The sequence below is a fragment of the Mustela erminea genome, chromosome X, assembly GCF_009829155.1.
Source record: "Mustela erminea isolate mMusErm1 chromosome X, mMusErm1.Pri, whole genome shotgun sequence".
Taxonomy (NCBI): Eukaryota; Metazoa; Chordata; class Mammalia; order Carnivora; family Mustelidae; genus Mustela; species Mustela erminea.
Genome location: NC_045635.1, coordinates 60,445,409 through 60,461,012, shown reverse-complemented (window position 1 = coordinate 60,461,012; position 15,604 = coordinate 60,445,409). Strand labels below are relative to the sequence as shown.

The 15,604-nt window shown below is 44.6% G+C and overlaps 1 protein-coding gene across 1 annotated transcript; it reads right to left on the bottom strand.

Moving 5' to 3' along the window:
• Positions 1–7,568: 7,568 nt before the first annotated feature.
• LOC116582279 (doublesex- and mab-3-related transcription factor C1-like) lies at positions 7,569–10,978 on the bottom strand (the record flags this gene model as incomplete). Its single annotated transcript, XM_032329701.1, has 4 exons — positions 7,569–7,681; positions 8,678–8,822; positions 10,040–10,176; positions 10,843–10,978. Coding segments are annotated over 4 exons (531 nt in total), but the record flags the coding sequence as incomplete, so codon positions are not given.
• Between the last annotated feature and the right edge of the window lie 4,626 nt (positions 10,979–15,604).

Here is a 15,604-nt window from a genome sequence, read left to right as displayed (position 1 = left end):
AAAGAGAGAGGGGAGCAGAAGGTATACTGGAGAGAATTATTGGGGAGAATTTCCCCAATATGGCAAAGGGAACGAGCATCAAAATTCAGGAGGTTCAGAGAACGCCCCTCAAAATCAATAGGAATAGGCCCACACCCCATCACCTAATAGTAAAATTTACAAGTCTCAGTGACAAAGAGAAAATCCTGAAAGCAGCCCGGGAAAAGAAGTCTGTAACATACAATGGTAAAAATATTAGATTGGCAGCTGACTTATCCACAGAGACCTGGCAGGCCAGAAAGAGCTGGCATGATATTTTCAGAGCACTAAACGAGAAAAACATGCAGCCAAGAATACTATATCCAGCTAGGCTATCATTGAAAATAGAAGGAGAGATTAAAAGCTTCCAGGACAAACAAAAACTGAAAGAATTTGCAAATACCAAACCAGCTCTACAGGAAATATTGAAAGGGGTCCTCTAAGCAAAGAGAGAGCCTACAAGTGGTAGATCAGAAAGGAACAGAGACCATATACAGTAACAGTCAACTTACAGGCAATACAATGGCACTAAATTCATATCTCTCAATAGTTACCCTGAATGTTAATGGGCTAAATGCCCCTGTCAAAAGACACAGGGTATCAGAATGGATAAAAAAACAAAACCCATCTATATGTTGCCTCCAAGAAACTCATTTTAAGCCCGAAGACACCTCCAGATTTAAAGTGAGGGGGTGGAAAAGAATTTACCATGCTAATGGACATCAGAAGAAAGCAGGAGTGGCAATCCTTATATCAGATCAATTAGATTTTAAGCCAAAGACTATAATAAGAGATGAGGATGGACACTATATCATACTCAAAGGGTCTGTCCAACAAGAAGATCTAACAATTTTAAATATCTATGCCCCCAACGTGGGAGCAGCCAACTATATAAACCAATTAATAACAAAATCAAAGAAACACATCAACAATAATACAATAATAGTAGGGGACTTTAACACTCCCCTCACTGAAATGGACAGATCATCCAAGCAAAAGATCAGCAAGGAAATAAAGGCCTTAAACGACACACTGGACCAGATGGACATCACAGATATATTCAGAATATTTCATCCCAAAGCAACAGAATACACATTCTTCTCTAGTGCACATGGAACATTCTCCAGAATAGATCACATCCTCGGTCCTAAATCAGGACTCAACCGGTATCAAAAGATTGGGATCATTCCCTGCATATTTTCAGACCACAATGCTCTAAAGCTAGAACTCAACCACAAAAGGAAGTTTGGAAAGAACCCAAATACATGGAGACTAAACAGCATCCTTCTAAAGAATGAATGGGTCAACCGGGAAATTAAAGAAGAATTGAAAAAAATCATGGAAACAAATGATAATGAAAATACAACGGTTCAAAATCTGTGGGACACAACAAAGGCAGTCCTGAGAGGAAAATATATAGCGGTACAAGCCTTTCTCAAGAAACAAGAAAGATCTCAGGTACACAACCTAACCCTACACTTAAAGGAGCTAGAGAAAGAACAAGAAAGAAACCCTAAGCCCAGCAGGAGAAGAGAAATCATAAAGATCAGAGAAGAAATCAATGAAATAGAAACCAAAAAAACAATAGAACAAATCAACGAAACTAGGAGCTGGTTCTTTGAAAGAATTAATAAAATTGATAAACCCCTGGCCCGACTTATCAAAAAGAAAAGAGAAAGGACCCAAATAAATAAAATCATGAATGAAAGAGGAGAGATCACAACTAACACCAAAGAAGTACAAACTATTATAAGAACATACTATGAGCAACTCTACGCCAATAAATTTGACAATCTGGAAGAAATGGATGCATTCCTAGAAACATATAAACTACCACAACTGAACCAGGAAGAAATAGAAAGCCTGAACAGACCCATAACCAGTAAGGAGATTGAAACAGTCATTAAAAATCTCCAAACAAACAAAAGCCCAGGGCCAGACGGCTTCCCGGGGGAATTCTACCAAACATTTAAAGAAGAACTAATTCCTATTCTCCTGAAACTGTTCCAAAAAATAGAAATGGAAGGAAAACTTCCAAACTCATTTTATGAGGCCAGCATCACCTTGATCCCAAAACCAGACAAGGATCCCACCAAAAAAGAGAGCTATAGACCAATATCCTTGATGAACACAGATGGGAAAATACTCAACAAAATACTAGCCAATAGGATTCAACAGTACATTAAAAAGATTATTCACCACGACCAAGTGGGATTTATTCCAGGGCTGCAAGGTTGGTTCAACATCCGCAAATCAGTCAATGTGATACAACACATCAATAAAAGAAAGAACAAGAACCATATGATACTCTCAATAGATGCTGAAAAAGCATTTGACAAAGTACAGCATCCCTTCCTGATCAAAACTCTTCAAAGTGTAGGGATAGAGGGCACATACCTCAATATCATCAAAGCCATCTATGAAAAACCCACCGCAAATATCATTCTCAATGGAGAAAAACTGAAAGCTTTTCCGCTAAGGTCAGGAACACGGCAGGGATGTCCATTATCACCACTGCTATTCAACATAGTACTAGAAGTCCTAGCCTCAGCAATCAGACAACAAAAGGAAATTAAAGGCATCCAAATCGGCAAAGAAGAAGTCAAATTATCACTCTTCGCAGATGATATGATACTATATGTGGAAAACCCAAAAGACTCCACTCCAAAACTGCTAGAACTTATACAGGAATTCAGTAAAGTGTCAGGATATAAAATCAATGCACAGAAATCAGTTGCATTTCTCTACACCAACAGCAAGACAGAAGAAAGAGAAATTAAGGAGTCAATCCCATTTACAATTGCACCCAAAACCATAAGATACCTAGGAATAAACCTAACCAAAGAGACACAGAATCTATACTCAGAAAACTATAAAGTACTCATGAAAGAAATTGAGGAAGACACAACGAAATGGAAAAATGTTCCATGCTCCTGGATTGGAAGAATAAATATTGTGAAAATGTCTATGCTACCTAAAGCAATCTACACATTTAATGCAATTCCTATCAAAGTACCATCCATCTTTTTCAAAGAAATGGAACAAATAATGCTAAAATTTATATGGAACCAGAAAAGACCTCGAATAGCCAAAGGGATATTGAAAAAGAAAGCCAACGTTGGTGGCATCACAATTCCGGACTTCAAGCTCTATTACAAAGCTGTCGTCATCAAGACAGCATGGTACTGGCACAAAAACAGACACATAGATCAATGGAACAGAATAGAGAGCCCAGAAATAGACCCTCAACTCTATGGTCAACTAATCTTCGACAAAGCAGGAAAGAATGTCCAATGGCAAAAAGACAGCCTCTTCAATAAATGGTGCTGGGAAAATTGGACAGCCACATGCAGAAAAATGAAATTGGACCATTTCCTTACACCACACACAAAAATAGACTCAAAATGGATGAAGGACCTCAATGTGCGAAAGGAATCCATCAAAATCCTTGAGGAGAACACAGGCAGCAACCTCTTTGACCTCAACCGCAGCAACATCTTCCTAGGAGCAACGCAAAAGGCAAGGGAAGCAAGGGCAAAAATGAACTATTGGGATTTCATCAAGATCAAAAGCTTTTGCACAGCAAAGGAAACGGTTAACAAAATCAAAAGACAACTGACAGAATGGGAGAAGATATTTGCAAATGACATATCAGATAAAGGACTAGTGTCCAGAATCTATAAAGAACTTAGCAAACTCAACACCCAAAGAACAAATAATCCAATCAAGAAATGGGCAGAGGACATGAACAGACATTTCTGCAAAGAAGACATCCAGATGGCCAACAGACACATGAAAAAGTGCTCCATATCACTCGGCATCAGGGAAATACAAATCAAAACCACAATGAGATATCACCTCACACCAGTCAGAATGGCTAAAATCAACAAGTCAGGAAATGACAGATGCTGGCGAGGATGCGGAGAAAGGGGAACCCTCCTACACTGTTGGTGGGAATGCAAGCTGGTGCAGCCACTCTGGAAAACAGCATGGAGGTTCCTCAAAATGTTGAAAATAGAACTGCCCTATGACCCAGCAATTGCACTATTGGGTATTTACCCTAAGGATACAAACGTAGTGATCCAAAGGGGCACGTGCACCCGAATGTTTATAGCAGCAATGTCCACAATAGCCAAACTATGGAAAGAACCTAGATGTCCATCAACAGATGAATGGATCAAGAAGATGTGGTATATATACACAATGGAATACTATGCAGCCATCAAAAGAAATGAAATCTTGCCATTTGCAACAACATGGATGGAACTAGAGCGTATCATGCTTAGCGAAATAAGTCAAGCAGAGAAAGACAACTATCATATGATCTCCTTGATATGAGGAAGTGGTGATGCAACATGGGGGCTTAAGTGGGTAGGAGAAGAATAAAGGAAACAAGATGGGATTGGGAGGGAGACAAACCATAAGTGACTTTTAATCTCACAAAACAAACTGAGGGTTGCTGGGGGGAGGGGGTTTGGGAGAAGGGGGTGGGATTATGGACATTGGGGAGGGTATGTGCTTTGGTGAGTGCTATGAAGTGTGTAAACCTGGTGATTCACAGACCTGTACCCCTGGGGATAGAGTATTATGCCTCCATCAGAAAGGATGAATACCCAACTTTTGTAGCAACATGGACGGGACTGGAAGAGAGTATGCTGAGTGAAATAAGTCAAGCAGAGAGAGTCAATTATCATATGGTTTCACTTATTTGTGGAGCATAACAAATAGCATGGAGGACATGGGGACTTAGAGTGGAGAAGGGAGTTGGGGGAAATTGGAAGGGGAGGTGAACCATGAGAGACTATGGACTCTGAAAAACAATCTGAGGGTTTTGAAGGGACGGGGGGTGGGAGGTTGGGGTACCAGGTGGTGGGTATTATAGAGGGCACGGATTGCATGGAGCACGGGGTGTGGTGCAAAAATAATGAATACTGTTATGCTGGAAATAAAAAAAAAATAAAAAATAAATTAAATATTAAAAAAAAAAAAAAGGTATAGAACAGGGTGCCCTGGTGGCACAGTCAGTTAACGTCTGCCTTTGGATTAAGTCAAGATCCCAGGGTCCTGGGATTGAGCCTCAGGTCCTGGCACAAAGCCCCATGTGGGGCTCCTTGCTCCGTGGGACCTGGCTTCTCCCTCTCCCTTGCCCTCACCCTCTGCCTGCTGCTCTTCCACACGCTCTCTCTCGCTGTCAAATAAATAAAATCATTAATGAATAAATAAATGAAAAGTTATAGAGCAGTGTACGTACATGCGTGCACTTGAGTGTGAGCTTTTGTGTGGGGAGGTGGGTGCGATCAGCACAGGCCTGAAAGGTTCTGCATAGAAGGGCAGGTGGGACTCAGAAAAATGAAAGGGTCCAGGGCAAAAGGGCTCACTCTTTCTCCCAGTCTCCATCACTTCATTTCTCTTTTCCTCCCTCTTCTTATACTGCATCCTTTAATTCCAGAAACACTCTTTTACCAAAACAGAGGGCACAATTGCACAGCAGGGTTTTGGTCTTTTCCAGGCAACGATGCTTCCTTTCTCTGTGAATATGTGGGCTTGTTTATCTACTATCCTGGAGAGAAGGGGATTCCGGATCACTGATTTAAATTACAAATGAGAGAAGGGACGAAAGCACAAGATGGTCCTCAGTCTTGACCTGTGTGCTGAATGCATGGTTATATGGCATCAGATAATGACAATAAGAAGCCTGACTTCTCAAGGCCTGAAACAAGAAAGCATAAGCTGTCATGAGATGTATTCACCACCAGTCCTCTTGGGTAAAAATGAAGGAGGCTAAGAAGGAAGGGGAAAACATGATAGGAAACAGGGCATATCCAGTGAAGCTTTCTGTCTTCGGGTAGGAGTCTCCAGTTTTACCTTTCTTTGGAACATCAGCAGAGGACTGAAAAACAAGGGCAGATAAGATATGATCCACAGGGACACCTAGGTGGCTCAGTGGGTTAAAGCCTCTGCCTTTGGCTCAGGTCATGATCTCAGGGTCCTTGGAATGAGCCCTGCATCAGGCTCTCTGTTAGCGGGGAGCTACTTCCACCTCCCCTCTCTGCTAACCTCTCTGCCTACTTGTGATCCCTGTCTGTCAAATAAATAAGATCTTTAATTTAAAAAAAAAAAGATCTGATCTACAACAACATATTGTTACCTAGAGTACAAAACAAAGAGACTACTTTTGAAAGACTATTCTGACTGGATGCCTGCCATTTCAAGATTTGAAACTTTCACTCAATGGTTGAGGTAGAGATCATTGTTTAGAAGGTAAATTATTAGCTAATTTAGGGCCTGGCAGAGAAGGGAGTTTTTTTCCCATCCTGTCTTTGGCTAAAAATTTCCCCTAAAACCCTTGTGCAAGAGGGTGGTAATCATGCTTAGCTCAGAGAGCTGCTGGGAGGCTGTATTTACCATACACGGGGCACAAAATAAATGCATGAATATGATTCTTCCTCATATTTCATGAGTCCTTCAAAAGCAGGATCTGGGTCTAATTCACCTCCCCTCTTTGATTCTTCTGGCCATGATTGGCTTCAGTGTCCCCCACTATAGAGTACACATTGGACTAGAATCCAACCAGCATTCACTTGGCCATGGTTGGCCTGAATGGATGTTTTCTTTGGCCCACGTACAGGTCTTAAAGAAGAAACCAGAGCTGACATTTTAAAATGGAGATATTCTACATAGATATCTAGTATTCCGCTTTCTCTCGAAAAATCAGGAGCTGTGGCAGTGCAGAGTCCGCATTCCTGCATGGCAGCAATCGGCTAGAGCCAGGTGGCAGCTGGCCCCTTAGGTAGACCATGCACTGCCAGCTGGCCAGAGCCTGTCTGGACAGCTCCACTCATTTATAAGAACTGCTTGACGCTGCAGACAACTCAACTTGGGGCCCTCTGGACAGCTGGAAACAGTCTATGCCAGGTGGAAGGTAGGCACTTAACTTGCTCAGTGAGTAAAACTCTTCTATCATTTTTTATCTCTACCATTTTTTGGTCTAGTCGTGTTAAGAAATCCCAGTTATTGAGTAAGGTGATTCTCACTTTGGAAAGTAAATGGAACATGTCTGTTAGAGTCAGAATGGTCTACTTTATACTGTGACCACAAACAATGCCTCTATCTCACTGCCTTAAAACAGCAAGCGTTTATTACTTGTTCACACACATAAATGTAGACACGAAATGAAAATATCCTTAGATTTTGACAAGCTTGGACGCATATGTGGGTGCATGGCTATGTTTGCAATCACAAGTCAAAAGAAAACTCAGGCATATGAACACCTGATCCCCCACAGACCCTATTTATAGACTGTTCAGCTTAGATTTCACAGCTCTGTTTTTATAAGAGGCATAAGAAGGCCCCAAAATCTGAGGCAATAAGGAATGGAAGTACAAGAGTATCCACCCTCAGCCAAGGAAATACCCCACATAATAAAAAGGATCTGAAAAGCTTGTAAAAGGATGAGAAGGTTAAAAAAAAACGTTAAGTATATTCCATATGAAACATTTTGCAAATGCATAAATAGGCAGCACTCTAGTGAGGCCTCCTCTTCTGGGCTTCTAGTTCAAGAGGGAGATGCACCCCAGATGCCCAATAGGCAGAGAAATGGACCTAGCTGGCCTGGGTCGCAGAGAGGGGTTAGGAGGCTGGGGTCCTCTATCTTCAGCAGGATCTGCAGAGAGAACGGAAGGCATCGGAGCCAGGTCGCATCCATTTCCCCACCAGGCTCTCCCCACTCTTTTGTTCCACCCAAACGAGGCTTTCTCACCTGAACTACAGACTACAGCACAGCACACTTCCCCGCTGATTTGCCCATCTCGGGTTTTGCATCATCTAATCTCTCCATCAAAGCCACCACATTTCTTTTTGTGGAGTCCAGGATCTCTGAATATGCTCCCCCCTAGTTCACACATTCCCTGGCTCCTCGCCACCCACGGTTTCTGATCTAGCCCCTAAGACTGGCATTCAGGACCTCTGTGATTGGCTGCCTCTCCAGCCTCATTCCCTTCTATTCCCAAAGTTCCGCCTTCACACAAGTTGCTGCTATACTCACACATCATAATGCACCCAACATTTTGGTCTGGGAATGCCCAGCCTTTCCTCTCAGCCTTCCCAGGCTTCTACCTCTACTCAGACTCCCTCTGGTCCTTCCTCTGCAGGCTCATCATTGAAACTTAGCCACAAAACACAACGGAACTCTGAAGGCATCCAGCTCCCCCTGGAGACAGGAATCAAAGACTAGATCTCCCTCCAGCCCAGGCTCTTATCACCTATGTGTATGCTGCCCACCACAGCAGACTGCAGGGGTGTGGGTAGAGAGTGTGGGTAGAGAGCTCTGGACTGGGAGTGAGGAGACCTGGGTGTTCCACTTGATAGGCTGCATGCCCCAGGGCAAGTCCCTGCCACCAGCAGGACCTCAGTAACCTTGTTTCTCGACGCTAGGGCCCTGGGCATTTGCTTGTTGAGCACAGAGCTGGACAAACTGATGATTCACCGAGCAACCAGCGATTGCCATCTCTGGCATCAGACCAAAGAGCTTGCGTACCTGAGCCCTAGGAGGTTCAACCCACCAACCCCGGCCTCCAAGTTAGACCCTGCTTACCACAACGCCCTCCCCTTTCCCAACCATCCCCACCACCCCGTGTTCTCCTTTCAAGGACAAGGCTACCTGTCGCCACACAGGGATGGAGCACGGAGCTGGAGCCAGAAGATGCCTGGGGAGAGTCTCTCAGAATCAGCAGAGCCTCGGCCGCTTCCAGTTTCCGCTGCCACTCTGAGACGGAATCCGAGTCCTGGTCAGAAGATTCAGGAGCCTGCAATGGAAAGGGTGTGAGAGAATGGGACCTGAAAACCCATACCTCCGCACCTCATGAGGCCAGTGGCCCTTCAGTCCCCAGTTCCATTGAAGGTCCCCCCCACCCCCAGAGGCCTTCATCCCTTCCCATTCACTAATCCTGGCCCCTGCCAGGGTTCTGGACCCCGCTATTTTCCCAGGATCTGCGGCTGCAGTAGGACAGGGCCAAGGGCGGCACAGGGCTGGAGGACCAGAGCTGAGTCTCTAGAGACAAGGAAAAGAGGGGCCATGGGATTAAACCCTCTGACAGATACATAATACCAGTAGAGAAACAGGACCAGGATCTTGCACAATCTGGATGTGGGAGTCTGAATGCCTGTTGGCTATTGGTCTTTGTGGCTTGCACAAGTCTTTTCCCCTGTTTAGCCTATTTTCTTTTCTATGTCCTTCCTCAACACCACTCCTGAGACACTAATTCCTGCCAGGATTTTCAAAACTCCCAGGCCAACAGTGATGGGTATGGAAAATCCCAGGTGCCTGTGGTCTAATCTGCATAGCAACTGGAGAAATGGGGTCACTGTCCCTGTCCAGGAACTGCTTCTCACCTCCATATCCCCCAATCCCCATAGAACTTGAAGGACCATCTAGGCTCATCTAATGGCTGGGAACTTGAAGGACCAGCTTGGCTCATCTAATGGCCTGGGAACTTTCTCTAATGACCTCTGGACTCTCCCTCTGGGCCCTGTGGCACTCACCGTCCTGCCCACCCCCTTCAACAGGACCTTCTCTCCCATCTATCTGTTTCCCCTTGGAATAACAGCCTCCAGCAGTTGAATTCCTGCTTTGTGGCACTCCTGGATCTAGTCCTCTTGTCTGTGCTATGTCAGGTGTGGGATATTGTCCCTATCAGTACACTGCTAGTACACTGGAAATTAGGCATGGAAATGTAAAGACATTTGTCCAAAGTCTAACAAGTAGGCAATGGCAAGGTTGGGAGAGCCCTGTCCTTGCCTGCTGATCTGAGATGCTGCTTCTCCACTCCTCCTCATTCTTCTGGCCCACCTCTTCTCCCCCTGCCACTTCTTATCCTGCTCCTCTCCCCCCCCCCCATCTTTTTCTTCCTTATCTGTCACCTCCCCACTTCCTCCTTCCATCTCCCATGGCATCAAGCACAAAGGTTGGGCACCCGATCATACAATATACATTTAGATCGATGGGCTTTAACACTTTACTCACATCCTTGGTAGTGCAGGAGTCCTGTTGGTACTCCTGGAAAGAGAAATTGTTAGTCGCGTCTTCAAGGCTGCTGGAGTCCAGAACCGAGACAAAGAGTTTGGGGTAGGACAAGTCAACAGAGCTCCTTGGGTGCGTGCCTGCAGGAGCAGAAAGAAAACAATGGAGTCGGGCACCATGTTGGCTATGGAGAGATGTGTATGGGTATGTTCTTGGATGAGAATAGGAGCCCAAAATGTCAGAGCTGAGAGGACCTTGAAGACCAGTCAGTTCTTACTATTTATTTTCCACCAGCTGAAATGGAGGCCCTGAGAGGACAAGTACTATTTCCCTACACTTATGGCAAGCTGCAGAAGAATTAGCAAGGGAACCCATGTCTTCAGGATATAGAGAAGAGTCTGGGTAGTGGGTGAGATGGGAACTTCCTCCACAGGCCCCAGACTCTCCTTATCTCCCTAGGGGTTGGGCAGGTTTGGGTGGGCCTCAAGCTGGGACATGATGTTCTCCTTCCCAGCTATGGAAAGCTGGGGACACTTTGGGTGAGCCTTTCCCTCTGAGCTCACACCACTCTTCCTCGCCCCCAGTCTGAGGTCTCATCTCACCGTGGACCATTTTGACCCCCAGAGTTCTCCTTCCCACCAACACTTGGTAGATAATATTGATGAAGTTGGATAGGTGGGGCAGCTAAAGGCCTGAGGGGTAATTTTCCAAGGCTACATCAAAATTGGGTAGGAGGATTGGTGACAGGACAGCTCAGTGCTCCCTATCCCCAAACCCAGACACCCTCCCTGGCCAGAGACACTCACTGAGGGCTCCGGCTTGAATGGTCAACTTCTTGACATGGCTGTGAGCTTTGGGAGGGGAGGCCTCACTCCTTGTCTGCCCTTGAGCCAGGTGCCTCTTTAGGTTTGCTCCCTGATCCCTCTTCAAGGCACTCTCAGAAGGCAAGACACTGTGGTGTTCCCTAAAGTGGGGAATAGCAGGTCTACAGTCAGTCACATTTTGGGGAGGCTCCCCCCACCCATTGTCAGACACTATACTCACGAGAAGAAGGCACACTTGTGACACTCGCAGGCCTTGAAGAGGCAGAAGTGATCCTGGTCCTTGACTTGGTCAGTGAAGCCGTGGTTGTAGCAGCGGGCACAGCGACTCACAGCTCTTTTGAGGCCATGTTCAATCTCCCACGGGGCTCCAGTTTCGAGCCCTGTGGGGGGATCAGAGGGGCAGCAGGGCACAGCAGGCATTTCATTGGGATCCATCGTCCTAGGGCCAGGAGTGGAGGTCAGGATGGCCACATGATCCCCTACCCTGAACGTACTTCCTCTGCCCTTTGAAAACCCCACCTGAGGTGCCTGGATTCTTCTTCACCCATCTCATCACTGAAATCAGATCGCACCCACCCTTCTCACTCATGCAGACTCCTTCTCAGGAAGCCCGACTCACGCATAGCCTCATTCTAAGGAACTCTTGGCATGGCTCCTGTAAACTTTCAATCAAATCACTATTCTCCTTGCTTCCCTTCCCTCTACATAGACCCCCTTTTCAGGCATACGCATGCACTCGTGTGCCCCCTTTCTTCAATTACTGCCTTCCCCTTCTCGTGTATCATCCTGTACTCTGCCATTCCTCATGATTTTTCCTGTAATGTACTTCCACAATTACCTTCCTAACCTCCTGCATTCATTCACTCCCTACTCATGATTCTAGCTCCCCCCATTCAATTCTATTATTAGTATGTCCTACATTCAACTCTCCTCTCACACCCCATCCTGATTTTTTTCCTGCACCCCACTGTAATCTTAATTCTTCTCTCAGCCCCCCAACACTTTAATCTGACACACCCTTTGTACCCCCCACGAAATTTCATTATGCTGCTGGACCCCAAGCCCCTCTTTCAATAAGTATTTTTATGCATCCCTTCGATTATTCATTGACTAGATCCTCGCTGAGCCCCCTATCGAATGCCAGACCCTGATCTAGTCAACAGCCAACTCCTCACTGCAGTAATTGTTTTCTTCCACCAACAGAACCCTCTGTGCTCTCATGCAAACCCATGTACTCCCTGATCAGCCTCCCAACAATCTTCCATGCTCCTCTTCACACTTTAACGGTCAGGCTTGGGTACACTTTACCCACCCCTCACACCTGGGGTGCACCACCTCATCTCAGGCCACCCAGTCATTCACTGCCACTGCCACATCAGATTCAGAGGATCAAAGGCAAGGGCATGAGTCCTGCCTCAGGTTCCAGAGACCAGGGTTCAGGTGCTGAGGCAAGGGTTTTCCTCCCACAGCCATTCCATGGTTGTTGCATGGGGGGTGGGGGTGGAGAGGGGACGGGGCAGAGTGGAACATCAGGAGGTACTCCACTGAGGTTGGAGGAGAGGAGGAGGAGTTGGTCATCCCGAGCAGGAGGGAGGGAGGAAAGAACATGTGTAGAGAACGAGGATCCTATTCCTGATGCCACCCTGTGGTTACCTCAGCCTCCCGCAAGTCGAAATCCAACAGCAGGGACAGAAGGCGGCAGGGAAGACCCAGCGCTCTCTCCCTTTCCCGCCCTTCCCACAAAGGCCAATGAGCTTCCAGCGCTGCCTTCCCCCGCCCACGGCTGTGACCAGTGACCAATGAGCTTCGAGTTCCATCGCAGTGCACCTACCAAAGCCCCGCCCCTCTCGCCTTCCTCCCACTTTTCCGTGTGACAGTCAGTAAGTCGTGAAGTGAAGTGAAGTGAAACTTTGTGCTCCCTAAACCTTGTTTCCCAGACTTTGCTCTCTTTGGGAGTGAAATACAATATGTGCATGCATATTTAACTCATGCCCTTGGTATCCTGTAACTGACTTTTATGAAATTCAGCATGTGTTTTTAAGATTCAACCATATTTCTATGTCAGGGTTTGTCAATGGGAGGGGGCGGGGCAATTCCGCACCCCCAGGGAACATCTGGCAGTGCTTGGAGTTATTTTGGTCCATCTTTGCGTGTCTCTGTGTCTGAGCTCCCTCTTCTGTTCCACAGATAAATTTGTCTATTTCTGTGCCAGTACTACATCATCTCCATTTTTACCTCCTGATAAGGCATCTTGATCTACCGTAGGGCAAGTCCCCACACCTTATTCATAACCTTCGACCGTATCTCCCTTATCCTTTGCCTTTCGCCCTTCCAGTATAAATCTCGGAATCAGCGTGCCTTGTTCCTTGAAAACTCATTTGCCTCAGATTTGAGTTGCATTTTCACTAAATCTGCGGATAAGTTAGGGAAGTATTGACTATCTTTAGGACACCCAGTATTGACTATCTTTAGGACACCAACATGGCATGTCTCTCCGTTTATGTGGGACTTCCTTAACGTTTTCATCTTTAGTATTTAATTGCGTCTTTCTGTACATTCAGATCCTGTACATCTTTTCTTGCATTTATCCCAAGATGGGCTAGAGTGCTGTTGCTCTTGTGCTTGTTATCCATTTAAAATGGCATTTTCTAATTGTATCTAACTTAGAGAAATCCATTTGACTTTCTGAAAACTATACTGACCTTAAAGCCAGCCACCCTGCTAAACTCTGTGATATCTAATCATTTGTCTATAGATGTTCTGCAGTTTTTCATGAATCTGTGAGTTACAGAAGCCCAATAATCAATTTACAGGTTGCTTAAACCTGTACTGGCTGGCTAGGACATCCACTACAAGGTCGAACAGACATGACCAAATTCGACTTCTTTAGGGTGTCCCTAATATTAAATAGAACGCTGCCTACATTTCCATAATAAAAGGTGTTTGCTGTGTTTCACTGTTTTCAACCTCCTTCACTTCCTCTCTTTGTTCCTCCATTCCTTCCTCCCTCTCTCCATTCCTTCCCTCTTTTTCTTGTTTCTTCTTTTCTTCCTTTCTTTTCTTCTTTCTTTCTTTCTCTCTTTTCTTTTTACCCTTTTTTCTTCCTTTTCTTTCCTTTCTCTCTCTCTCTCTCTCTCTTTCTTTCTTTCTTTCTCTCCCTCTTTCCTTCCTTCCTTCCATCCTTCCTTCCTCCCTCCACCCTCTCTCACCTTCCTTCCTTCCTTCCTTCCTTCCTTCTTCCTTCCCTCCTTTCTTCTTTCTCTTTATAAGATTAAGGAGTTTTCCTTATATTTCCAGTTTAATAAGTTTGTTTTAAAAATCAGGAATAGAGGGTTGCTGGGGGGAGGGGGTTTGGGAGAAGGGGGTGGGATTATGGACACTGGGGAGGGTATGTGCTTTGGTGAGTGCTGTGAAGTGTCTAAACCTGGTGATTCACAGACCTGTACCCCTGGGGATAAAAACATATGTTTATAAAAAATAAAAAATTAATAAAAAAAATAAAAATTTAAAAATAAATAAATAAAAAATAAAAAATAAAAAAATAAAAATCAGGAATAGGTAGTGAATCTCAGTTTTTTGTCTCTATTGAAATGATCAAGAGTCCATTTGTTTATTCTGTTAATACAGTGTTATTTGTAGATGCTTTTTTTCAAAATCTTAAATGAAGCTTATAATCACACAAGGACAAAATTCACAAGTGTGTATCTTAATGAGTTTTCAAAAATTAAACATACACATTCAGTTAGCACCTAGAGCTAGCAACAGACTATGTTGGCAACACACAATCCTCTCTCATGACTCTATCTGCCTGTCTGTCTGTCTATCTATCTATCTGAATGCGAAGCCAGTTTTGCCCTCCTAGGATAAATGTAACTTCGTTACGGTGGATCATCTTTTGTAGATGCTGGGGGGTTCAGTTTGCTAAAATTTTGTTTAGAACTTTCACATCTTCTGCTCATGAGCAAGATTGACTTGAAGTTCCTCTTTCTCATACACTCCTTGCTGGTTCCAGCGTCAAGGTTTTCTAGTCTTACAGCCTGAGTTGGGCAATAGTTTCTCTTTTCTATCCTCTGGAAGTTTTTGTATAACATTGGGATTGCCTGTCCGGAGACTTTATTAAAACTTGACTACTAAACAGCTGATGTACCTGTTTTCTCATTTTTTCCCCTTAAAAATGTGGATAATTTCAAACATATACAAACAGGGTTTGCATATAAACTTAACAATCTCCAGGTTCATCACAGTAGAGCTGTGCTCCTGGAACATTAGCTTGCATCAGAATCCAAATAAGCTTGTGAAAACAGATTGCTGAGCTCCACATCTATGGTCTCAGATTTAAAAATCTGGGGTGGGACCCAGAGTTTGCTTTTCTGGCAAGTTCCCTGGTGACTCAGATGCTGCTGCTGGTGGAACCAGACTTTGAGAACACTGTACAAGAGAGAATAGTGAGGGAACCTCCAAGTATCCATCCCTGGGCTGCAACGGTTAACTACTCACAGCCAATTTCATTTCATTCATATCTTCTCCCCTCTGTCTCTTCCAGATTATTTTCAAGAAGATACCAGAAATCATCTCATTTTATTGTGGAACACTTCGTCACACAACTCTAAAATATGAGCAATGCATTTTCCTCAACTGTCTCTTTGAAAATAGATTAAAAACACACAAAGTGGAAGAGTGAACATTCTTTCACCTAGATTTCATATTGTCCCGTTGCTTTCTATCTCCTTTTTCTTCTTTTTGC